At 58.4% G+C, this 23,518-nt stretch overlaps 3 protein-coding genes across 3 annotated transcripts; all 3 read right to left on the reverse strand.

The window, feature by feature from the left end:
- Positions 1-2,969: 2,969 nt before the first annotated feature.
- Positions 2,970-10,153, reverse strand: CDC34 (cell division cycle 34, ubiqiutin conjugating enzyme). Its single transcript, XM_069878189.1, has 5 exons — positions 9,865-10,153; positions 6,581-6,667; positions 5,365-5,462; positions 4,920-5,054; positions 2,970-3,862 (listed from the first exon to the last, which is right to left on the reverse strand). The coding sequence occupies exons 1-5, from the start codon at positions 10,039-10,041 to the stop codon at positions 3,649-3,651; spliced, it is 711 nt and encodes a 236-aa protein (XP_069734290.1). The 5' UTR covers positions 10,042-10,153; the 3' UTR covers positions 2,970-3,648.
- Positions 10,154-11,834: 1,681 nt separating this feature from the next.
- On the reverse strand, positions 11,835-14,440 carry TPGS1 (tubulin polyglutamylase complex subunit 1). Its single transcript, XM_069878176.1, has 2 exons — positions 14,098-14,440; positions 11,835-13,221 (listed from the first exon to the last, which is right to left on the reverse strand). Exons 1-2 carry the CDS (start codon positions 14,433-14,435, stop codon positions 12,690-12,692), a joined length of 870 nt encoding a protein of 289 aa, XP_069734277.1. The 5' UTR covers positions 14,436-14,440; the 3' UTR covers positions 11,835-12,689.
- Positions 14,441-15,982: 1,542 nt separating this feature from the next.
- On the reverse strand, positions 15,983-19,450 carry MADCAM1 (mucosal vascular addressin cell adhesion molecule 1). Its single transcript, XM_069878131.1, has 5 exons — positions 19,308-19,450; positions 18,604-18,870; positions 18,163-18,477; positions 16,882-17,553; positions 15,983-16,714 (listed from the first exon to the last, which is right to left on the reverse strand). Exons 1-5 carry the CDS (start codon positions 19,357-19,359, stop codon positions 16,590-16,592), a joined length of 1,431 nt encoding a protein of 476 aa, XP_069734232.1. The 5' UTR covers positions 19,360-19,450; the 3' UTR covers positions 15,983-16,589.
- Between the last annotated feature and the right edge of the window lie 4,068 nt (positions 19,451-23,518).

Below are 23,518 nucleotides of genomic sequence, written 5' to 3' on the forward strand. Positions count from 1 at the left end.
AGATGGGGGGGAGTTGGGGGAGCTACGCTGGGAGGGGGGGACCGTGAGGGAGAGGACAGGGGGGGCAGCGAGGGGGGGGCAATGGCTGGGGGGAGGGGGCAAGATGGGGGGGTCATGGTGGGAGGAGGGGAACATGGAGAGCAGGGGGGGACAGGTTGGAGAGCAGGGGCGAACAGGTTGGGGAGCTGGGGGGGGAGCAAGCTGGGAGGGGGACATGGAGGGGGGCACGATGAGTTGTCATCCCCCCCCCCGGCTGCGTCTTCACAGCAGGAGCCGTGGGAAGGGAACCAGCCACGCTTCCTCCATGCGGGGGGGGGGACGGACAGGGACAAGGGGAACCTGGAGCTCCTCATGGGGGGCCTGGCCCACGGCCACCACGAGCTTTGGGGACAGCATGGAGCGCTGGGGGGGGTGAGGAGTGGGGAGAGAGCCTGGGTCTCGTCCCGCGACCCCCCAAGATCTCAGTTGACTTCCCCCTGGGGTCTCAGCCTACTTTCCCCTTCGAGATCTCGGGCTGCTTGCCCCCCAGGATTTCCTCCTGGGATCTTGAGCCACTTCAACCAAGGTCGCTGCCCACCTTCCCCAGGATCTGAGCTCACATCCCCTGGGATCTCGGTCCAAGTTCCTTGGGATCTCAGCCCTCTTTCCCCAAGGATCTTGGTCCACATCTTCCCAAGAACTCAGCCCAGTTCCCCCAGGATCTTGGTCCAAGACCCCTGGGATCTCAGTCTGCTTCTCCCTGGGATCTTGGTCCACTTCTGGGATCTTGGCCTGCTTCTCCCTGGGATCTTAGTCCACTTCTGGGATCTCAGCCCGTTTTCCCCGGGGATCTCTGTACTCTCCGTGACGCCGGTCTTGCTGAGTCCCCAGCACCAGCCCAGCTGGAGCTACCTGATAACCCCCAGGGACCAGGGCAGGCGAGAACGGGGCAGAAGGACCTCTGCAAGGCAACAGCTCCATCCTTGGCTCTTCCCAACCCTGGCCTGACCCTGGGAGCAGGTGGTGCCAGGCATGGGGGCAGGAAGAGCCAAAACAATGGGGCCAGCGGTGCCAGGGCCCGCTGTGCTCTCCATGGGGATCCACCAGGTCTTGGCAGCTCCTGGATCATAGAATCACCAGGCTGCAAAAGACCCAGGCTGGAAAATATCATCGAGTCCAACCATTCCCATCAATCACTAAACCATGTCCCTCAGCACCTCGTCCACCCGTCCCTTAAACCCCTCCAGGGAAGGTGACTCAACCCCCTCCCTGGGCAGCCTCGGACAGGGACCAATCACCCTTTCCATGAAAAATTCTTTCCTAATGTCCAGCCTGACCCTCCCCTGGTGGAGCTTGAGGCCATTCCCTCTCGTCCTGTCCCCTGTCCCTTGGGAGAAGAGCCCAGCTCCCTCCTCTCCACAACCTCCTCTCAGGGAGTTGGAGAGAGCAATGAGGTCTCCCCTCAGCCTCCTCTTCTCCAGGCTAAACACCCCCAGCTCTCTCAGCTGCTCCTCTTCTTCTCCAGCCCCCTCACCAGCTTCGTTGCCCTTCTCTGGACTCGCTCCAGAGCCTCAACATCCTTCTTGTGGGGAGGGGCCTAGAACTGACCCCAGGATTCGAGGAGCGGTCTCACCAGTGCTGAGTCCAGAGGGAGAAGAACCTCCCTGGACCTGCTGGTCACAGGACCCTGATCCCCTTGGCACAACTGCAGGCAGGAGAAAGGTGTCTTTTGCTCAATTCCCCTCTGATGAGCTTTGTGCAGGGTGGGAGCAGGGGCAGCAGCCCAACTGGGATCAGGGGAGCTGCTCTCCCCAGCCAGACAAGGCACCAGCAATGCCTCTCGCTCACGTCCCAGCTAGTCCTGACCTGTGGGCTCAGGGCACTCCCAGCTGCACCCGCATCAGAGCAGCCACGAGGGCTCTGGGCACCCATCGGCCACTGCTCCACCAGCCAGGTGCTGCCTGGGCAGGTCTGCTCCTGCAAAGGTGTCTTGGAAGAACAGGAGGGAAAATACACCTTCCCTGTGCGGTGCTGGAGGGCTTGGTGGAGCCAGCGTTCTGGCCAGGCAAAGAGCGAGCATTGGCCATAGCACTGGGGCAGAGGCAGCAATCACAGAATCGTGAGGTTGGAAAACACCTCTTAGACCATTCCTATCAACCATTAAACCATACCCCTCAGCACCTCGTCCACCCAGCCCTTAAACCCCTCCAGGGAAGGTGACTCAACCCCCTGCCTGGGCAGCCTCTGCCAGTGACCAATGACCCTTGCTGTGAAATATTTTTTCCTAATGTCCAGCCTGACCCTCCCCTTGTGGAGCTTGAGGCCATTCCCTCTCATCCTGTCCCCTGGGAGAAGAGCCCAGCTCCCTCCTCTCCACAACCTCCTCTCAGGGAGTTGGAGAGAGCAATGAGGTCTCCCCTCAGCCTCCTCTTCTCCAGGCTAAACACCCCCAGCTCCCTCAGCTGCTCCTCTTGTTCTCCAGCCCCTTCCCAGCTTCGTTGCTCTTCTCTGGACTCGCTCCAGAGCCTCAACATCCTTCTTGTGGGGAGGGGCCCAGAACTGACCCCAGGATTTGAGGAGCGGTCCCACCAGTGCCAAGTCCAGAGGGAGAAGAACCTCCCTGGCCCTGCTGGTCACGCCGTGTCTGCTCCAAGCCAAGATGCCATTGGCCTTCTTGGCCACCTGGGCCACTGCTGGCTCATGTTCAGTCACTGTCAACCAACACCCCCAGGTCCTTCTCCTCCAGGCAGCTTCCAGCCAGACTTCTCCTAGTCTGTAGCTGCACAGGGCTGTTGTGCCCCAAGTGCAACTCCCCTGGCAGTTGGGGAGGGAGGAAAGATGGTCGCGGTGAGCCCCAAAGGCCACCCAGCAGCACCCGAACGCAGCCCCGTGGAGCTGCCAGCTCACCTGCACCTTCCTGGCAGGGCTGCAGGGCAGCAGCCAGGCTATGACTGGCATGGAAATCCTGGCAGAGTCTCAGCACACAGCCCTTTCCTTGAAGGACTTTATTAAATAGTTTCCAAAAATACAGAAGCAGAAAGAGTCAGAACTACCCCTCTCCCTCCCAGTCAGATAAAAACTCCAAGCACCCATCCCCATGCTCTGCAGTGCCAGGCGCATCCTGCCTGACGCCCCAAATCTTCCCTGCGAACGCAGCTCCAGATTGCGCAAAGAGGCAGCACGAGGGTCCCAGTGGTTGGCTGGGGTCACACTGTAGCCGTTCCCTTCTGACTTTGGAAGCTGTCAGAAGCTGCATCATGTTCACACACTTCCCATGCAACCACTCACCAACTCTCCGCAGCCTCCCAAACTCCCACGTGGAGCTGGAGAGGAGATAAACATGCCCAGAGGATGGGCAGCCAGATGGGGCTTTGCTGTCACTCCTCATCCAGAGCCACCAGCTCCCTGGCTTCCACAGATTCATGAAGGCTCCAAGGCGACTTCCCCCTCCCCACCCACCCAGAATGTTTATAAAATAGGGTTAGGGTTTGGTTTTTTTTGCTTTTTTCTACAAAGACAGTAGTGGGGTTTCCTTTGCCACAGCAGAACAGCTGCCCTGCGAGGTAGAGAGTTCATTTCAGGGCTGACGGATCCTAAATTCAAACCAGTTTGTCCCAGCTGAGGTAAAATTCAGTAGTTTATAGTAAGTTTAGCAATGCCAGAGGGCCATCAAGATTCCTCATTGCCGGAGTCATCCTCATCACCGTAGCAGCTGCCTGCCTCCTCCTCCTCTGCCTCGTCATCCTCATAGTAGTCATCGTAGAAGAGATCCGAGCCTTCATCTGGAGCTGGAGTCTTGGTCTTCACACAATACTCTGCCAGGGTTGTGGGAACCTTCACACCATCCCGCTCGGCGTCCACCTTCGTCCCCAGGACTTGCTTCCTGGACGGAAAGAGGCAGGAGGTGAGGAGGGAACATTCACACAGAGTGACCCCATCGCCACATGCAGCTCAACCCTCCCAGTCTCACCCCAGGCAGAGGAAGGAGAGCATCGTGACCAATAACAGGACCCAAGGGAACGGCAGAAGAAGCACCAGGGAAGGGTTTGGTTGGACTTTAGGATGAGGTTCTTCATCCAGAGGATGGTGGAGCACTGGAACAGCTCCCAGGGAAGCAGCCACGGCATCAAGCCTGACAATATTCCAGAAGTGTTTGGCCAATGCCCTGGACCACAGGGTGCGAATGTTGGGGTTGAGCTGTGCAAGGACACGAGATGGACTCCATGGTCCTTGTGGATCTCTTCCAACTTCGGATGTTCTATGATTCTATGCTTTGAGGGATCCCTTTCTGTGCCAGGGCTGGCCAGGCTGCAGCTCAGTACCCTCCTGTGCTGATCCCACGGAGCCCTGACAGCGAGGCCACATCAGTAGCACGTCTGCTACAAACCCAGACCCTCAGCGCTGGAGCTGACGAGGGCCAGGGCATAGGCTGAGAGCAGAGCTGGGCACATAACCCAGCCAAGCTCCTCCCAAAAGCCACACTCACAGCCAGAATCATGAAACCATAGTCTCATTAAGGTTAGAAAAGACCTTTAAGCTCATCCAGTTCAATCGTCAGCCCAACACCGCTATCCCTATTGAACCATGTCCTGAAGTGCCATGCCTACGCACTTTTTGATCTCCTCCAGGGATGGAGACTGCCCTGGGCAGCCTCTGACAGCATCATCATGCTTTCAGGGAAGAAAATTTTGCTTAATATCCAATCTAAACTTCCCCTGACACAACCTGAGGTCACTGAATGGGTTGGAAGGGACACTAAAGATCATCCAATTCCACCCTCCCTGCCATGGTGGGTAAAATCCTCTCAGCCTGCAGATGGGACTCAACAGGGCAGGATATGCTTGCCCTCAAGATCTTCTGTGTCCTGCAAAACCACAGCTTAGCAAATGTTCTTGGCAGTGCCACCGTGCCGCTGGGCCCAGGCTCAGCTCAGCACGCACCTGATGATGTCTGTGTACTCGCGGTCCTTCCCTTTGCTCTCCTTCCACTTGCGGTACATGACGGAGGCATCCACGTTGGCTGGAGAAAAGGTGTTTGGTTCATTCAGCAGCGAGATCACGCTTAGGAGAATGGTCCTGGGAATCAAGCAACAGGAGCTCGTAAGAGCTGAGGCGACTGCCTGTGTCCTGGCACCTCCTGCGTGGGAGGTGGACCTGGTGCCAGCCCACCTACGAGGATCCACCAGGCAGGGCACAGCACTGCGTGAGCTGCCAGGTTCGCACATGCTCCTGTGCAAGCTCCCGCTCTTCTTCAGCGAAGCACGCGACCCAAGTGCCTTTCAGCAACCTCGTGGCATCCTCTGCAGGCTTTGGGAGCAGAAGGCAGTCCCCATCTCCTCGCATTCCCATCCCTGCAACTGCAATCCCCTCCCTAAACAACACTCACCGCACGTTCTGGGTTGGATTCCACCGCTCCGATGGCAGCTCCCCGCTCTGCGGGTCGTCCACCGGCGGGTGCAGGATCGAGATGCAGACATCACCGGTCTGAAAGCAAAAGGGAAACGGCATCCTCAGGAGCTGCTGCCCAAGGAACCTCTAGCAGCAGCTTGGTCCCCTGTTCCAGTAGCTTGAATCATAGAAAATCCCAAGTTTGAGGAGACCCATAAGAACTATCAAGTCTAGCTCCTGTCCCTGCACAGCACAACCCCGACATCCACACCATGGCTCAGAGGGTATTGGGCAAATACTTCTGGAATATTGTCAGGTTTGGTGCTGTGACTGCTGCCCTGAAGTGCTATTCCAGTGCTCCACCACCCTGTGGAAGAAGAACCTTTTCTCCACGTCCAACCTAACCCTTGGCATCTTCCTGCCATTCTTTCAGGTTCAGAGAGAAGAGCTCAGCGTCCGCTCTCTCTCCTCTTCCTCTCGTGAGGAAGCTGCAGACCATGATAAGGTATTCCTGCAGTCTCCTCTTCTCCAGGCTGAACATTCCCAGTGACTTTAGTGGCTCCTCATAAAACTTCCCCGCTAAACCCTTCATCAACTTTGTGGCCTTCTCTGGACACTCTCCAGTAGCTTTAGATCCTAACCTGCTTGCTCTTCCCTTAGGCTTCAGCCAGCTGAGGCAATCCCAGCCTGTTCTTTCAGTCCTTAAAAGGAAGGGACAGTGGATTTGGTGGTCTCTGTGATGCTGCTCGCAACCTCAGGACTCGGATAAGCACCCACGACCACTGCCACGATACAGAGGACGCTGCTCACCATCAGCTCTCCGATGCCTGAAGATGTTGCATACACAGCACATGCCTCCTGGCTAAAACCATTCTAGCCCCAAAGCCCTTTGGCACCAATCCATGCCATCCTGGGGCTGCGAACGCTTCTCGCTCTGCCCCCATTTGTGGTTTAAGCACAAAATCCCTGCCAGCCAAAAGTGGGAGCCTTCAAGCCTGGAAAGCCTGGTTGACCTGGAACAACTCCGGGACAGGAGGCTGTTGTAAGCTCATTATCTACATTCCCCGTGCCAGGCACTAAGCGCCAAAGGCACGGAGTTTCCAAAGCTGTGTTTCAGTGCCAGACAAAAGCTGGAATTTTCATCCTGTCGCACCGCCACGGATGGAGACAATCACCCCCACCTAGGATGCCCCACATTGTCCCAGGCAACTTACCTCGTAGATGTTTGGGTGCCACATTTTGGTTAAGAACCTAAAGGCAGGAGGAGAATAGGGGTAGTCGATGGGAAACCGGAGGCGAGCCTGCAAGGAAACAATAAGGAGAAGCGAGCATCAGCCTGTGAGACAGAAGGGAAGGAAACCACGGACCGCTCGACACCACCAGGACAAAGGAACCTCTGCCAAGTCCAGCTGCGATCCTGCAGGGATGGAGCCTCTGCATCGTAGAATGGTTTGGGTTGGAAGGGACCTCAAAGCCCATCCAGTTCCACCTCCCGCCATGGCCAGGGACACCTCCCACTGCATCAGGGGCTCCAAGCCCCATCCAACCTGGCCCTGAACCCCTCCAGGGATGGGGCAGCCACCACTGCTCTGGGCAACCTGGGCCAGGGCCTCCCCACCCTCACAGCAAAACATTTCCTCCTAATACCTAATCTAAACGTCCAGCTTAATCCACAGATGGGCCTGCAAGCCTCAGCAGCTCTATCACCAGCATCCTGCCCCATCACCTTTTCTCTACCGAGGTCCAGCTGGTGCTCTTGGACATGGAGGGAGGCAGCAAGAGCTCATAACACACCTTGCATGCTCACCAGCATCCACAGCAGCTCGAGCTGCACACCCGAATAAATTCAGTGGCACCTGGAGGCAGACTGTGAGTCAAGAACATCCCCACCCTATGGTCAGGGACGCGACGATGGCTGTGCCACCAGAGGAGGGGCTGTTTGCCCTGCAGAGCTCACAGGGGAGGACGCACCGTGCTCCGATTGACACAACAAAGCTCCAAAAATAGCCCCTCAGCACAAGAAAAAGAGCCCAAGTCAAGGCTGGCCACAGCGCGCAGCTCAGGTGCTAAAAATAAAAGCACATGAAGATCACGCTGCAGCCCACGGCTCCAGCGCCAGCAGAGACAACCAGCCCAGCAGTGGCTTCTCCAGCAGGCACTGGCCATGGAAACCAAAGGATTGAGGCAGGAGAAGGTTGCTTGTTGGGCTCCAAGTAAGATGGGGAAGCCTGAGATGGCGCAGAGACACAGCAACGTCCCCATCCTGTACAGCATCTCGCAAGGAGAAGGCAGCTTCTCTCCACATCGCTGCACAACCTGAGGTGACTTCTTCGGCTTTTGGGTCCTTCCAGGCGCTGGGAGCAAACTTCCAGCTCAAGATTCAGCCACTGCTCCCAAAAAAGCCAACAGCCAGAAGCGAACGGTGAAGATTTAAAGCACACAATAACAACTCGGGGAACATTTTTTGCTCCTTCTGTTCGGGTACAGGGGAATTTGGACACTGAATCCACAAAGCGACAGCACTAGCTCCCCCAACTCTGCCTTGCAGCGACCCAGCATCTCTATTCACCCGCAGAACGAGCCCGGCACGGGTCCCATTCCAGAGGGTAACTGCAAACAAGGCTTTGGATGCTTCTGGAATCACAGCCTCGACAACGGGCGATGCTGCTAGAGCTGCTCATCAGCTCGCAGCCATTACACGACTGGCGAGGAAAGCAGAGACATCCATCCATCCCCTTCCCAAGGTTCTAACCCCAACTCCACGCTGGATCCAGCAAACCTTTTCACCCTGCCAGGCTCTGTCCTCAGCACACATCAATCTCACTATGAATCCAAGGTGCTCTCGAGCTCAGCGGGTTCGGCCCTGCACACATTCCCACTGGGACATGAAGGAACAGCGAGGCAGCAGCTGGGGTTGGGGACGTTTTTTTTTGTGCTTGTGGAGCAGCCCAGGGCACGCACAGCAACACGCGGCCCTGGCCAAACAGCTGAACAGCACAGAATAATCCCTTTGTCTGCCAGACGGGATGGGAACACAACCAGCCAGAGGCAAAGCGATGCCGAAGGGGTGTGGAAAACAGCCCTGATTCACCATCCACAAACATGACATTATCACGAGCTGGAAGAGGACTCGTCCCCTTCCCTCTCCTCAGAAAGTTCCTCGCCTTCTGCCATCCAGCAGCGCTCAGTCTGGAAGCTCCTGGGCACAAAAGAGGAGCAGGAGCTGCAAAAGGTGGGCCCAGCACCAAAAGAGGCTACGGAAAAAGCCTCCATTTCAGCAAAGCAGGCTCTGAAGCATCACACTTGCATGCCACCACTCACGGAAAAAACAAACCACCCCGCTGTCTGGCACAGCTGCCCCTTGGCTGAGTCACCCCGGTGCATCCCCACCCTGGCAGCAACAGGATGGAGACAGGACAGCCCGTGGTGGAGGAGGGAGGATGTGAAAGAGGAAGAAAACATCTCCACAGGTTGCACAACACTTGGGAAGAGCTCATACGCATCATCCGGACAGGGACTGTGTACTGGAACTCGAATCACAACCCCTGCCCTGTGCCCTCACCACCCACACGGCCTGGGAGAGCCCTTTTGCCTCTCCTCCCGGGTTTGGGGGCGACAATGACCATCCCAAGCATCCTCCCGAACCCACAGAGTGGGGGGATGGAGGGGCAGGAAGGAGGAAAAGCCTCAGAAGGCAGAGCCCCTTCCAACTCTGGGGATCGTTCAGCAGCAGCCACCTGCACACAAGCTCCCATGGAATCATAAAGGCTGGAAAAGACCTCTAAGATCATCCAGTATAACCGTGAGACCAACCCCACCATCCTGACTAAACCATGTCCCAAAGTGCCACAGATATAAGGTTTTTGAACCTCTTCAGGGATGGAGATTCCACAACCGCCCTGGGCAGCTTGTTCCAATGTTTAACCACTTTTTTAGGCGCTCCAGCAGTCCCCCAGCTCCAGACTGGCTCTCCCTGGTGCTCAGCATCCCTGGAACCCTGGAGCAGCTCCTGCTGTCCCACCACAACCCAACCACAGGGATGCTCTGCCCCACAACCCTCTCCCAGGCTCTTCCCCTTCCCAAATCCCTTCCCAAGGGATCCCCTCCCTCATGGGTCCCCCCCATCCCCTATTCTGCCTTCATCCCATGTTGTGTCCCCCACTCCGAGCCTCACCACCATTAAAGCTTCATTTTCAGGTGCTCCAACTCCCAAAACCCGAGCACCCCAAGCTGTCCAGCTCCAGACCGGCTCTCCCTAACCCTTAGCACCCCTGGAACTCAGAAGCAGCTCCCGCCACTCCCCCTGTACCACCTCAACCACCTCCCTCTTGCCCCACAGCCCTCTCGCAGGCTCTCCCGCTTCCCAACCCCCTTCCCAAGGGATCCTCTCCCTCACGGATCCCCCCTCACCCCCTACTCTGCTTTCACCCCATCTCCCCCAACCCACCCTCCCACCCCTGGGTACCTCGTTCCTCCCGCGCTCCCTCCAGCCCCTCACCTTGAAGTACCCGCCCTCATAGTAGGTGTTCGGGGGTCCGAAGATGGCCACCTCCCAGTTGTAGAGATCCCCCTCATCCACCAGGTTGACCCGGAACCCTTCCACGGGCTCCTCCTGCAGCCCTTTCAGCTCCAGCAGCAGCGCTTTCTGCGAGCTGGGCACCAGGGGCCGCGCCATACCGAGGAGCAGGGGTAGGCCGCGAGCGGAGCCGGGGGCTGGCGTAGGAGCGACGGCCGCGGAGGGGTGCGGGGAAGGGGGGGCGGCGGGGACGGGGAGGCTGCTCCGCGGCCGCGACGAGCGCAGGCGCGCGGGGCACGACGGGAGATGTAGTCCCGGCGCGGGAGGCGGGGCCAAGGTGAACCCGCCCCCTCTGGCGCTCTCCGCCTATCAGAGCGCAGCGCCAGGCCAGGCCCCGCCCCCTCCGTGATAGTCGCCTATCAGAGCGCAGGGCCGCGGCGAGGGGCGGGGCCAACACAGGCCACACCCCCACCGCTGGGTACCTATAAGGGGGCGTGGCCACGACAGGCTCCTCCCCCCGTGAGGTGTGAGGCCTGCGGTGCTGGGGGTGGGTGAGGGGATCCTGCCCCTCTGCTCCGCTCTGGGAGACCCACCTGGAGCCCCACGTCCAGTTCTGGAGCCCTGAGCACAGGGAGGACATGGAGCTGTTGGAGTGAGCCCAGAGGAGGCCACGGAGATGGCTCCAGAGAGACCTTAGAGTGGCTTCCAGGACTGAAAGGGGCTCCAGGAAAGCTGGGGAGGGGCTCGTGATCAAGGGGTGCAGGGAGAGCATGAAGGGAATGGTTTTCAACTGAAAGAGGGGAGGTTGAGATGAGATCTCAGGAAGAAATGTTTTGCTGTGAGGGTGGGGAGGCCCTGGCCCAGGTTGCCCAGAGCAGGGGTGGCTGCCCCATCCCTGGAGGGGTTCAAGGCCAGGTTGGATGGAGCTTGGAGCCCCTGATCCAGTGGGAGGTGTCCCTGCCCATGGCAGGAGGGTGGAACTGGGTGGGCTTTGAGGTCCCTTCCAACCCAAACCATTCCCTGAGGCCATGCAGGCCTTCCCGGCCCTGACCTCTGTCCACAGGAGGCTCCCCAGGCCCCTCCTGACACCAAACCCCACCGTCTGTGCTCACAATGCCAGATGGAGACTCAAGAGGATGGAGACTCCATTTTTACAAGGAGTCACACAGTAAAGACAAGTGGTAATGGGTATAAGTTGCTCCTGGGGAGATTCCAATTCGATTCCAGAGCAAAAAATTTCCCCGTGAGAACAGTTGAACATTGGAATAATCACAGAATCTCCCTAGGGTAGATTCCTCTACCCTGAACAATTGCAAGACTCAGCTCAACAGGGTGCCGGCCCATCTCATTTAAACCCTGCATCACCTCAAATGGTTGGACCAGATGATCCTTGAGGTCCCCTCCAACCTGATATTCTGTGATTCTATAATTCTAAGATGAATGAGGCCGTGCAGTTTCAGGTCAGCGTTTCGCATGAGTGGGGTGGTTTAAGCCTCTTCTCCAAGCGGTGCCACCATCAGCAGGAGCAAGTACGTAGCACAATTACTCCATCCATGCCATTCCTCATGGTGTTTTACACGTCTGCATCTGGAATTCAGGCAGAGGCTGCTCCTGGCATGGCCCCAGCTGTGATCTCTCCAACCTCACCACCTCCCATCTCCCCTCCTGTCACATCCTGCCCTGTTTGGGAGCCACCACCCACAGCTTCACCCAGGGCTGGCTCCTGCCTGCAGGGATCAAAACATCCGCTCAGGAGAACACAAAGAACACCCTGGAGCAGGAAGGGTGTCCTCCTCGCTTCCCCGGCTTTGGTAGGAAGGACAAGTGGTTGGCAGTGCCAGATGAGCTGCCAGCATCAACTCCTGAAGACGGAGAGCGCAGCAAGGATCCGAGCGCCGCTGCGGTTCATTCTGGTGCTGAATGCCACCAGGCAGCAAAGAAATTGGCCACTAGAAAATAATAAAAAGCTTTAATGCCTTACAGTAAACCAAGACTTATAAATAATTAACACAGGTTCAAATAAACAGCACATTTCAGCACACATCTCTGTTCAGAAGCAAACCTCGGCCTCGGGGAGTGGCAATTGTCTTGATCCCAAATCATCACTGAATCCGCAGGAGTCCTTGCTCAGCTATGAGCTTCCATCTCCAGTGTCCCGAAGGCAGCGGCCAGAGGTGTTTGGGCAACCGTGGGGCAAGGAGGCAGCAGAGATGGCTCAGAGCAGAGCAGTTCTTGCTCGCGGCCCTTCCCATGAGGTTTCCCTCTCACCCATTTTGCTTAGTAGCACCGCACTTTGTCCTCAGCCGCGGATCAGCCCCGTGTTTCCCTGGAAGCCCGGCAGCCGCAGGGATGCACATTGCCCCCCAGTTCACAGGTGGGCATGAAACGAACCCAAAAGTAGCCACAACGTTCCCTGTGGAAGCCGTGAGACGCGACACGGCTGGGGCTAGGATAGAACTGCTGGATATCTGGAGTTGCAGCCCCATGTTTGCCTCGTTCAGGCTCATTTTTAACGGCTGTCACTGCCCTGTGGTTACCAACCTCCAGGCAAGTCCTCAGTTAATGCTTAAAAAAGATTTCCTAGGTCTGAGGAGCTGCAGCCAGGAGAGGTGCAGCAGAGAGGGATTCATCCAGTGCTGGAGCAGCTGGGCACCCAGCAAGGGAGGGAGTATGGGAACGGGGAAGCTCTCGAGGCAGCACCCAAGCTGCACCCAGAGTGGCTCTGGAGCCCCCTCCACGCACACGGCTCTTCGTGGAGCACCGAGGGGTTCAAAGCAGCCGCGGTCTGCGGTGCTGCCAGCCACGTGTTACTCCACAGGCTTCACTTTAGCAACAAAGAGGGCGGTGGCTTTCTTCAGGAACTCCTCCCTGCTCATGGAGGCACCCAGCTTCCTCTCCTGCAGCGCCCGGTCCATGGCCAACGCCAGCCCGTCCGGGCCCAGCTTGGAGCCCGCCTGCAGGTAGCGATCGGGGAGGGGGACGTGGCCAGTGCCCAGCGCCTCCTCCAGCGCCCGCAGCACCGCCTGGCACAGCCTCCCATCGGCAGCGCCGCGACCGCCGTCCAGGACCGCGAAGAGAGCCTCCGCCTTGGCAGCGAACTCCAGGAGGACAAAGCAGGTGAGGACGCCGTATCGGAAGACGTCAAAGGGCACGGCTTCGTGGTCGCGACAGCGCACACGGCCCAGCAACGCGGCCGCCGCCTCGGCTGGGGCTCCCCCGTGCTGGCAGATGCGCCGCAGCAGCTCGCTGTACAGCCGCCCGTCCACACCGGCCTTCCGTCGCCTCCCACCGGTGCCCAGCACCTCGTAGGCTGCACCGGCGTTGCTGTCGAAGGCCGTCCTGTCGCGAGATCATAGAATCGTAGAATAGTTTGGGTTGGAAGGGACCTCAAAGCCCATCCAGTTCCACCCTGGCCATGGGCAGGGACACCTCCCACTGGATCAGGGGCTCCAAGCCCCATCCAACCTGGCCTTGAACCCCTCCAGGGATGGAACAGCCACCTCTTCCCTGGGCAACCTGTTCCAGGGCCTCCCCACTCTCATGATGAAGAAATTCTTCCTCATGTCTAGCCAAAGAAAGAATTTCTTCACTATGAGAGGTGGCAGAGACATAGCACCTTTGAGATCGAGCCCACCCATACCTGTCCACTACTGAACCACCTCGGAGCACCTCCTCGACCCATCATTTCAACCCCTTGAGCGATGGGGACTCCACCACCTCCCTCGACAGCCTCTGCCAGCGCCTGAAAACCCTTTTGGTGAAGACATTTTTCCTGATATCCAGTTGAAACTTCTGCCCAGCTTAGGGTCATCTGCAAACCTACCAAGGGCGCACTCAACGCCTTCATCCAGATTATTGATAAAGTCATTGGACAGGGCTGGACCCAGCACCGAGCCCTGGGGACACCGCGTGGGATCGGTCTCAAGTTGGATTGAGCTCCATTCACCACCACTCTTTAAGCCCGGCCATCCAGGCAGTTTTTTTACCCAGCAAAGGCTTGTCCAGGCCAGTGGGAGCGAGTTTCTCAAGAAAACACTGTGGAAAACGGTGTCAAAAGCTTTATACCAAGCTCCAACCCATTGCCCAGTCCCTCTCCCGCCCTGAACTACAACTCCCAGCGTGCTCCGCGCCTTCGCCCAACCAAGCCAAGTATCCACCACCGCGAGGCATGCCGGGAGTTGTAGTCCTCCACCCACGCCCCACCACCCCCCTCACCTGTGGGAGTGGTGAGCCAGCCGCACGTACCACAGCGCCCGCGCCAGGCGCTGCGACGGCCCCGGGAGCTCGGCGGAGGCGTCTCCCGCCGCACCGGGGCTGCTCAGCACCAGCCGTTCGAAGTAGTCGGCCAGGAAGGAGACGGGCTCCTCGGGCCGCGCCTCCAGCACCTTCAGCAGCGCCTCCCGCACCATGGCGGTGACCCCGGCCCGCAGCAGGAATTCCGCCTCGCTCTCCAGCCCGCCGTCCGCCGCCCCAGCCGGCTCCGCCAGCCCGCTGCTCGGGGCCGGGGCCGCGGCCGCCGCCGCCGCCGCCCGCCGCTTCTCGTACGCCGCCATCTTGCTTGCGGCCGGTAAAGGCCACTTCCGGGAAGTGCCCGTGCCGCCATGTTGCATACTGGCAGCCAATCGGGCGGGAAGGAGAGGGCAGGCGTGCGCGCCACTAATGGTCGAGGCTGCAGCCGCCATCTTGGGTATGGGCAGAAAGAGCCGGAAGGCGGCGGGACGGGGCGCTGCGGTCGCCATGGCTACTGCGGGCACGTGCCCTGCCCTTAGCAACGGGGCCCGGGGAGGCCGTGTCACCGCATCATACGAGAGTTTGGGTTGGAAGGGACCTCAAAGCCCATCCAGTCCCACCCCTGCCACGCGCAGGGACACCTCCCACTGCATCAGGGGCTCCAAGCCCCATCCAACCTGGCCTTGAACACCTCCAGGGATGGGGCAGCCACAGCTTCCCTGGGCAACCTGGGCCAGGGCCTCCCCAGCCTCATTGTGAAGAAATTCTTCCTTATATCCAATCTAAATGTGCCCCTCTCCAGTTTATCCCCATTGCCCTTTGTCCTGTCACTCCAAACCTTCGTAAACAGCCCCTCCCCAGCTTTCCTGGAGCCCCTTCAGGTGCTGGAAGCTGCTCTAAGGTCTCCTCAGAGCCTTCTCCAGGCTGAACAACCCCAACTCTCTCAGCCTGGCCTCGTACGGGAGGTTCTCCAGCCCTCAGATCATCCTTGTAGCCTCCTCTGGACCCGTTCCAACAGCTCCATCTCCTTCTTTTGTTGAGGATTCCAGAACTGGACACAACCATCCAGCTGAGGTCTCACAGAGCGGAGCAGAGGGGACAATCCCCTCCCTCCCTGCTGGTCGCGCTGCTCTGGACGCAGCCCAGGACACGGTTGGTTTCTGGGCTCCGAGCACAAGTTCCCAGCTCACAGAATCACAGAATCACAGAATCACAGAATCACCAGGTTGGAAGAGACCCACCGGATCATCGAGTCCAACCGTTCCTATCAAACACTAAACCATGTCCCTCAGCACCTCGTCCACCCGTGCCTTAAACCCCTCCAGGGAAGGTGACTCAACCCCCTCCCTGGGCAGCCTCTGACAGTGCCCAATGACCCTTTCTGTAAAGAATTTTTTCCTAACGTCTAGCCTAAACCTCCCCTGGTGGAGCTTGAGGCCATTCCCTCTTGTCCTGTCCCCTGTCACTTGGGAGAAGAGGCCAGCACCCTCCTCTCTACAACCTCCTTTCAGGGAGTTGTAGAGAGCAATGAGGTCTCCCCTCAGCCTCCTCTTCTCCAGGCTAAACAACCCCAGCTCTCTCAGCCTCTCAGCTCATGTCGAGCTCCTCATCCCCAGCACCCCAAGTCCTTCTCCGCAGGGCTGCTCTCCATCACATCATCCCCCATCCTGTACTCAAACTGAGGATTGCCCCGACCCAGGTGTAGGACCTTGCACTTGGCCTTGTTGAACCTCATGAGGTTCTCACGGGTTCACTTCTCCAACCTATTCTATGAATCACAGAATCGTAGAACCACAGTTGTAGAACCACAGAATCACTTGGTTGGAAAAGACCTTTGACATCATCGAGTCCGACCACCCCTGTTGTAGGAAAAAATGATGCTGCTTGCTCATAATTCCAGCAGAAGCAGACCTTTACTGGGGTGCCTACACACCAAAGCCTCGCTCTGCACTGCCCGTGGGATGAACCCCCCACTCAGATCTGCTTCTGGCCCCCCTGTTGTGAGCCAGGTGTTGCCCTCTTGCCCATCCATGTGGGTACCAGGAGCCTCTGAGGGCTGGAACCCCCAGCATGATCCAGCCCTGGGATCGTCCCCGTCCCCCTGCTACTTCGGACGTTCCTGCCGTCTCCTGTGACCACGTCTCTGCTCCTGCAGGACTCACACGTGAGCTCATCTAAGCAGCGGGATGTGCGCCTGGAAGCTGAGCAATTCCCAGTGCTCGGAAGCCCCCAGGACAGCGCAGCCTCCCCCTCACAGCCCCTCAGCATCCTCAGGCACAAATGAAGTGTTCAAAAAGGGGTCTTGGGGTCCGAAAATGCTTGTCCTGGCGTGGCGGCTGCTCCTCTCTTGGCTCTTGCCAGTGTCCCCCACTGCTGGGTTCCCTCGTCATTCCCACAATGGGGAGAGGCCAGCAGCAGAAAGGAGACATCAAGGACTGTTCCGAAGGGCTGTGAGCATCCACAGGCAGCTCCCACTCCTAGGACAGCTCGTACTGAGATCGGAATCGTTTCCACAGGCGATGAGACACGACGCTGGTGACGATCAGTCCCAGCAGCGAGGTTGTGGTCCCCGTGGTGATGGCAGGGACGGTGCTGGATGTCTCTGCGAAGAGAGAAGAAAGATGTGTGATTGCAAGCCAGCTCTACCCGTGCCAGCGAACAACCCCACAGGTAAGCGTGACAGCCCAGCACCCAGGATGGTGCTGGCACCGCTCGCTGCGGCCCCAGCCCAACCGTGGGGGTACAGGAGAGCTGCAGACCCCTACTCACCATCCAAGACCGCCAGCTGCAGGCTGACCGCCTGGGAGCGACGGCCGAGCAGGACGCACTCGTAGTGGCCCTGGTGCTGGGGCTCGGCGCGGTCCAGCTGCAGCGCGGAGCTGCTGCCCGTCACCTCCTCCTGATATTGGGAAAGGGCCGCAGGGGTCCGACGCCACTGGACGGTGGCGTTCCCGGTGCAGCGTGCGCGGCATTCGATGCGCAGGGCTCTGCCCCGCATCCCGTTGGGAGGCAGCGACCAGATCTGCAGGCTGCAGGCGGGCACTGACCCCACGGACAACCCCGTGTCCTGCTCAGCAGGGACAGAGCCCCAGCTGATGCCAGCCACGCTCGTCCCCTCAGCTTGGGGGGTCACGGTGTCAAAGCCAAGGAGCGTGGAGGAGGATGAAGGTGCCGTGGGACTGTCCGTGGTGAGGACGTGGGGTGTAGGGTGCTCTGTGGAGGGGGGTTTGGTGGCAGCGGCCGGCTCCAGCGTGGTCTCAGCATCTGGCTCCCGCGGCGTGGTGGTCAGGGCTGAGGTGGGACCGTGTGTGGGAACGCTCGGCTCCGAGGGCAGCGCTGTGGTGCTGCTGGACCCGGCTGTGCTGGGACTCGCTGTCGTAGCCACCACAGTCCAAGGGCTCCACGTGGAGGTGGCTGTGGCCACCGGCTGCTCCGTCACAGCTGTGGACAGGTCACAGGTGGCCTCACTACAGCTCGGAGTGGCCTCACTGCCCAATAAACCCATCCTCCATCCCATCAACACAGCCTGGACTGGGCAGGGCGAGGCACTGAGCAGGAAAACACGGGCACTGCCAGTTTGCTCTCTACAGTTACCTGAAAGGTTGTGGAGGGGAGGGAGCTGGGCTCTTCTCCCAAGGGACAGGGGACAGGACGAGAGGGAATGGCCTCAAGCTCCACCAGGGGAGGGTCAGGCTGGACATCAGGAACAAATATTTCATGGGAAGGGTCATTGGGCACTGGCAGAGGCTGCCCAGGGAGGGGGTTGAGTCCCCTTCCCTGGAGGGGTTTAAGGGATGGGTGGACGGGGCACTGAGGGACATGGGTTAGTGATTGATGGGAATGGTTGGACTCGATGATCCGGAGGGTCTTTTCCAACCTGGTGATTCTATGATTTGGCAGCAGGGAGAGGGATGGGGATAGGAGATTTGCAGAGACATGTAGAAACTGGGCTGCTCCCGTTCCAGCAAAGCAGCACAGGACGATGGGGATTGGATCCAAGGGATGGAGCAGCACCGAACCCATGCCCCCAGCTCCTGCCCCAGCACTCACCTGCAGCGCTCACGGTCACGGCTGCCACCCTGGTGAAGGTCTCCTGCCCGATATTCATTGTCACCTTGCACCTGAACTCCACCCCTTCTTCCACCTCCTTCCCAGCCACCGGCAGCGTGGACACGATGTCAGACAGCTCCTCGTCGGTCTGTGTGTCATCAAAATCTGTCCCCTCCAGTGCTTGGTGCCCCCGGTACCAGGTGAGCTGCAGCTCCGTGAGCGGGTAGACGCGCTGAGCCGAGCAGCGCAGTCGGGCTGGCTGCCCTGGCACCAGAACATGGGGATCCACGTCCAGCTGCAGCCTGTCCGGGAGGGCTGACAGAGGAATTGCAGCGTCAAGCAGTGATTTTCTAGCACCGCTGCCCAGCTGGGAGCTGGACTGCTGTGGAGATCCAGGATTTTGACAGGGAGGTGGTGAGGGACAGGCTGGAGGATGCTTACCGTAGACCTTCAGGTTGACGCTGCGCTGGTAGCTCTCCCCGTGGCAAGTGCCCTGGCAGAACTTGGTGCCCCCCATGGCCACCGTGGCGCTGCTGATGTGCAGGATGCTGTGGGTGGCGAAGGAGGTGATGCTCCCCAGGTTGGTGTCCAGCCCTTTCCACTGCACCGTGCCCCCCGGGCAGGCCAGGGAGCAGTTCAGCTGCACCGAGCCCCCGTACCAAACCACTGGCTCCGGCGGCACCACCGCCAGCTTGTTCGCCGGCCGCCCTGAGCAGGAGAAAGGGAAAAACACGGGATTTAAGGAAAGGACAATCACCAGAACTCAGTCATTCGCAAGGCAAACGAGACTCCAGTTCCCTTGCTTGCTGTGAACTGGATGGTCATGCTCAGGTGCTGCATAAGCTCCATCCCCATCACCACAGAGGGGGCACTACTCATTAGTGATGGCTCGTTAGGGCTGGCAAAGCCCCTCATCACCACCAGAAGCAACATCCCAGGGCACTGACACGCCTGGGGCATTGCCGGCCCCGTCACAGGCATCGCTGCTTGCTCCATCTCCATTTACCCATGACGTTTTCCAGCTGTTTCTTCACAAAATGAGCCCAAACGCCCCTTCCTCCCAGTTCCCGCGGTGCCACACGTCAAAGCACTGAGAGCAGGTGGGTTAGGGGATCGCGACGGCTCTCAGCCCCCGCAGCACTCACCGCTGCAGCCCCGCAGCAAGAGATGGAGGAGGAAGAGAGGAGCCAGCTCCATCACCCGCAGAGCCAGCGGCGGAGCAGGGCAGCAGCAAGGGTCGCTTTTCCTTCCTTCCCTCCTTCCAGGGAGCGAACGCCGCCGGCTGGAGGTGTCTCCTTCTGGGCGCCAGCCCTGTCCTCAGCCCTTCTTAAGCTCTGCAGGAACCGCCCTCATGAGCACTGACCCTGAGGCCTCTGGACTTTCCAGCCCGAGGGGTATTTCCAGAGGGAGGTTTCTGATCTGCTTCCAAGTTCAGCTTTTACTCAACGTCCAGCTCCGCAGCCGAGGGCTGTGCTGGCAGCCCCAAACCCAGGAGAACCCTTGGTCTGCAGGGTCCCATCGCCCCATTGGGCACCTCCTGGTGCAGCTGCGGTCCCGGCTCTTCCTCATCTCTCTCTGGGCTCCATCATTTCTCTGGAGCGCTGGGAAACCAGCCCTTTCCATGCCCCGAGCACTGAGAGCCGAGATGAGCCATGGTGGGGCTGGTTGGAGGAGTGGGGACAACGCAGGGCACCCAAACCCCTTCCCCTTCTCACTGCCTGCTTGTGGGGCCAGCGCGGCACTGCTGAGCAGAGAGGGATGTCTGTCTGTCTGTCTGACCGTCTGTTGGAGGGGTTGTTTCAGACTTCCAGCCCCAAAAACGGGGCCAGGGCTCGTGTTCAGCATCGCTGGTGAGCACAGCATGTGGGGCAGAGGGAGAAGAAACCCATGACTGCTGCTCTTGCCCAGGGACCTCTGCAGGAACGGGGCACGAGGGCAACCTGACCCCGAGCCCTGGCTGCCCTGGAACATCATTTGGGGTTTGGAAAGTCTCATCCCCAAGGCAGAGGGAAGAGGTGTCCAGCCACAGGCTTGGGTGATGCTCTACAGGTCTGCAAACATTTATTCCTAGAACAGGATGTTTTCTTGGAATAAAAATAGATGTTCCTGGGATGTTCGGTTTATGGTATAGAAGGAGCAAGTGTTACTGCATGGAAAATGTTGATTAACCTGTGTTATCTCACCCCAAGGCCCTGGCACAGCCTCAGCACCTGTCTGCTGTCTCACGGCAGGTCTGGCATCGCTGCCCTGCTCCTACCCAGCTCCCTGGGAAGAGACAGACCCAGTTCTGCTCCATCCCATCCCAGTGAGCCGCAGCTGGGGCCAGAGACGATGCCGAAGGGCCAAGGGAAGGGATGTACCAGTACAGAGATGGAAAATCAGCACAAGACCTGGCCGTTTCCCATCCGGGAACTCTCCAGAGAGGCAGCTCCGGGTACTGGGCGCGTCGCGCATCCTTTCGGGATGCCGGGTAATTAATCCTGACAGTCCGAGAGGCCTCTGAACAAGGGAAGTGCTCTGTAAACAGCCGCCATCAGATCTGCACATTCAGCTGAAGCCAGGTGATTAATGACTCTTGGGTTTTTTTTCCTTCCATCCTGTGTTAACAGAGCCACTTCCCAGAGTTTCCAGTGGCCACCGGAGCCCCCTCCGCCCCCGGCAAGGGCTGCTCCTTGCGCCGGCCGGGCTCTTCCCAGCAGCGAGCCTTGGATCCCCAAGGACGCATGCAGTGTGCTAGGGTTTGGCCTCCCCATCCATCTGGGCTCTTCTCCCAAGTGACAGGGGACAGGACGAGAGGGAATGGCCTCAAGCTCCCCCAGGGGAGGGTCAGGCTGGACATCAGGAAAAAAAATTTCATGGAAAGGGTGATTGGTCCCTGGCAGAGGCTGCCCAGGGAGGGGGTTGAGTCCCCTTCCCTGGAGGGGTTTAAGGGACGGGTGGACGAGGTGCTGAGGGACATGGGTTAGTGATTGATGGGAATGGTTGGACTCGATGATCTGGTGGGTCTCTTCCAACTTGGTGATTTATGATTCTATGATTCTTAGCATGAGTTAAAAGGCAAAGGCAACCTCGCAGCCCATGCTCACCGCTGCGGGGTTTGGGGGCAGGAGGGGTAAGATACAGACAGTTCAAGAAATAAATTATCCACGCTGGGTGCAGTGCAGCTTCCTGCAGGGCTCCTGCAACCAGAGACCGATGCTCCCAGGGGACCAGCCCTTGTTTTTGGTGCCTGCCGGCTGCCAGGTGGGTGCTGAGCGCTGGGGCTCTGCAGCCTCTGCCTGTGAGTAGGGGGAAAGCAGCCGCAGCTGTCAGGGACCAGCCTGATGTTCCCAGGAGAGGTGGTTCTCTGCGAGCCCTCAGCATCACACCCAAAGCCCTCCTGGTGCCCTTCAGTATGATGGTGAGAAAAGAAAGAACCCATAAATCAGCATCTGAACCACAGTTGCACACTTAGGAAGCAGAATTTGCTTTTATAAAGCAGCTTTCCCGGATGGGTCAGCAGGACATTAGCGGCTCCTGGAATATCCAGAGCCTGGTGATGCTTTTCCTCCAGCTCAGAGCTATGAAAATAGAATCATAGAATCACCAGGTTGGAAAAGACCCACCCGATCATTGAGTCCAACCATTCCCATCAATCACTAAACCATGTCCCTCAGCGCCTCGTCCACTCATCCCTTAAACCTCTCCAGGGAAGGTGACTCAACCCCCTCCCTGGGCAGCCTCTGCCAGGGACCAATGACTCTTTCCATGAAAAATTTTTTCCTAATGTCCAGCCTGACCCTCCCCTGGTGGAGCTTGAGGCCATTCCCTCTCGTCCTGTCCCCTGTCACTTGGGGATGCTATGAAAGCCCAGGAGCTGCCCTGGCCTCTGCCACACAGACAAATGGAGAAGGGATCCCAGGGGAAATTTGAGTTATGGAAACCTGACAAACCTCCCACTCCATGAGGGCAAGTCGTTACCGAGCCAGGGAAGGGTCAGGGGACTCATCCCAGCCCAGAGAAGCTCTCGAAGGTTTCACCCGAGCTCCCCTTCACCACCCATGCAACTCCCACTCCACCACTGGCTGGAGGCTTCTTCATCAACAGCCTCCAAGCGCCTCCACTCCATCCCGGAGGTACGTAAAGGCAGCTCCCCTGCCCCCAAAGAGAGATCAACAGGTTGCAGACGCAGGGCGGAAAGAGCAAGCTCAGGCACCGGGACAGTTTTCCACCCAACAGGAAACCTTTTGGGTCAGAGTGAAGGCAACGGTGGCTTTCGAGAAGCAGAAGCCCGATGGTTTTTCTGGAAGCCGATTGTGCTTCTTCCTGAGGGGCAGGAGCAGGGGGCTCACGTCGGGCAAGGCTTGGTTTCTCAGGAAACAAAACAATTTGGTGGGGAGAGACAAATCGCAGAGGGACGAGCACAGGCCCCCGGCACAGGATACCCCCACGCCGGTGCTGGAGCCCCTCGGGCTGGGGTGTAGCTCGGGGCTGTCAGCACCAGCACTGCCCCATGTCAGAATTGATGGGGACGGCTGGAAGAAGATGAAGGCTTTCCGCACGCTGCAAAACACGGGAATCTCACCCCAGGGAACCTCGTCCTGCAGGCTGGCTCTGGCTTGCCTGGAGGAACAGCTGCAGTGCCCCCATCACTGCAACGCTGGGCTTGACCCAGGTGGCCACCACACCGAGGAGAGGACACCAACAACTGTATTACTATAGAATCATAGAATGGGTTGGGTTGGAAGGGACCTCAAAACCCATCCAATTCCACCCCTGCCATGGGCAGGGCCACCTCCCACTGGATCAGGGGCTCCAAGCCCCATCCAACCTGGCCTGGAACCCCTCCAGTGATGGGGCAGCCACCACTGCTCTGGGCAGGGTATTGAAATACTTTCCTTTTTTCTTCACTGATGCAAAGTGGGAGAAGCTGAGGGGCTTTCTCAAATGAAGATTCGAACAATAATACGAAGATAAGCTCAAGTTCAGAGGAAATAAATAGGTGACGTATTTTACAATAGAAGGCTTGCATTTCCAGCTCGTTACGGGATATCAGCCATCAAACCCTAGATCCCATCCAAGAACCGACTTGGATGTGTTTATACCTCTTGTGATTATATTGTTTATTTAGTACCATCCTCAAACACCCAAAGAAGTGTTTAAATGAGAAAGATAAGATCTAAATTAAGCCTGGCTGGAAATGAAGACAACCAGGCCTGGGGGGAGGCTCCTACCAGGATGGAGCTGGTGTGGAAAGGCAGGAGCTGGGAAGCTGGCGTGGGAACCTGCTCCCCTGTCCTGGATTTCAGGATCAAGGATGAACGCAGACTAGTTCCAAGCCCATTTTTTTTTTTTTTTTGCTTTGGAATATTTTAGT

Source organism: Phaenicophaeus curvirostris, chromosome 28 (assembly GCF_032191515.1).
Source record: "Phaenicophaeus curvirostris isolate KB17595 chromosome 28, BPBGC_Pcur_1.0, whole genome shotgun sequence".
NCBI classification, from domain to species: Eukaryota; Metazoa; Chordata; class Aves; order Cuculiformes; family Cuculidae; genus Phaenicophaeus; species Phaenicophaeus curvirostris.

What these genes read in the sequence shown, in the direction of transcription:
- CDC34 (XM_069878189.1), bottom strand. Translation starts at nt 10,041, where the DNA reads ATGGCGCGGCCCCTGGTGCCCAGCTCGCAGAAAGCGCTGCTGCTGGAG. An exon ending in ATGAGGGCGGGTACTTCAAG is followed by an intron (nt 6,668 to 9,864) that starts GTGAGGGGCTGG and finishes GTTTCCTTGCAG; the next exon opens with GCTCGCCTCCGGTTTCCCAT. An exon ending in AATCCAACCCAGAACGTGCG is followed by an intron (nt 5,055 to 5,364) that starts GTGAGTGTTGTT and finishes CTTGATTCCCAG; the next exon opens with GACCATTCTCCTAAGCGTGA.
- TPGS1 (XM_069878176.1), bottom strand. Translation starts at nt 14,435, where the DNA reads ATGGCGGCGTACGAGAAGCGGCGGGCGGCGGCGGCGGCGGCCGCGGCC. An exon ending in CTGGCTCACCACTCCCACAG is followed by an intron (nt 13,222 to 14,097) that starts GTGAGGGGGGTG and finishes ATCTCGCGACAG; the next exon opens with GACGGCCTTCGACAGCAACG.
- MADCAM1 (XM_069878131.1), bottom strand. Translation starts at nt 19,359, where the DNA reads ATGGAGCTGGCTCCTCTCTTCCTCCTCCATCTCTTGCTGCGGGGCTGC. An exon ending in CGTGACCGTGAGCGCTGCAG is followed by an intron (nt 17,554 to 18,162) that starts GTGAGTGCTGGG and finishes ACCTGTCCACAG; the next exon opens with CTGTGACGGAGCAGCCGGTG. An exon ending in GCAGCTGGCGGTCTTGGATG is followed by an intron (nt 16,715 to 16,881) that starts GTGAGTAGGGGT and finishes CTCTCTTCGCAG; the next exon opens with AGACATCCAGCACCGTCCCT.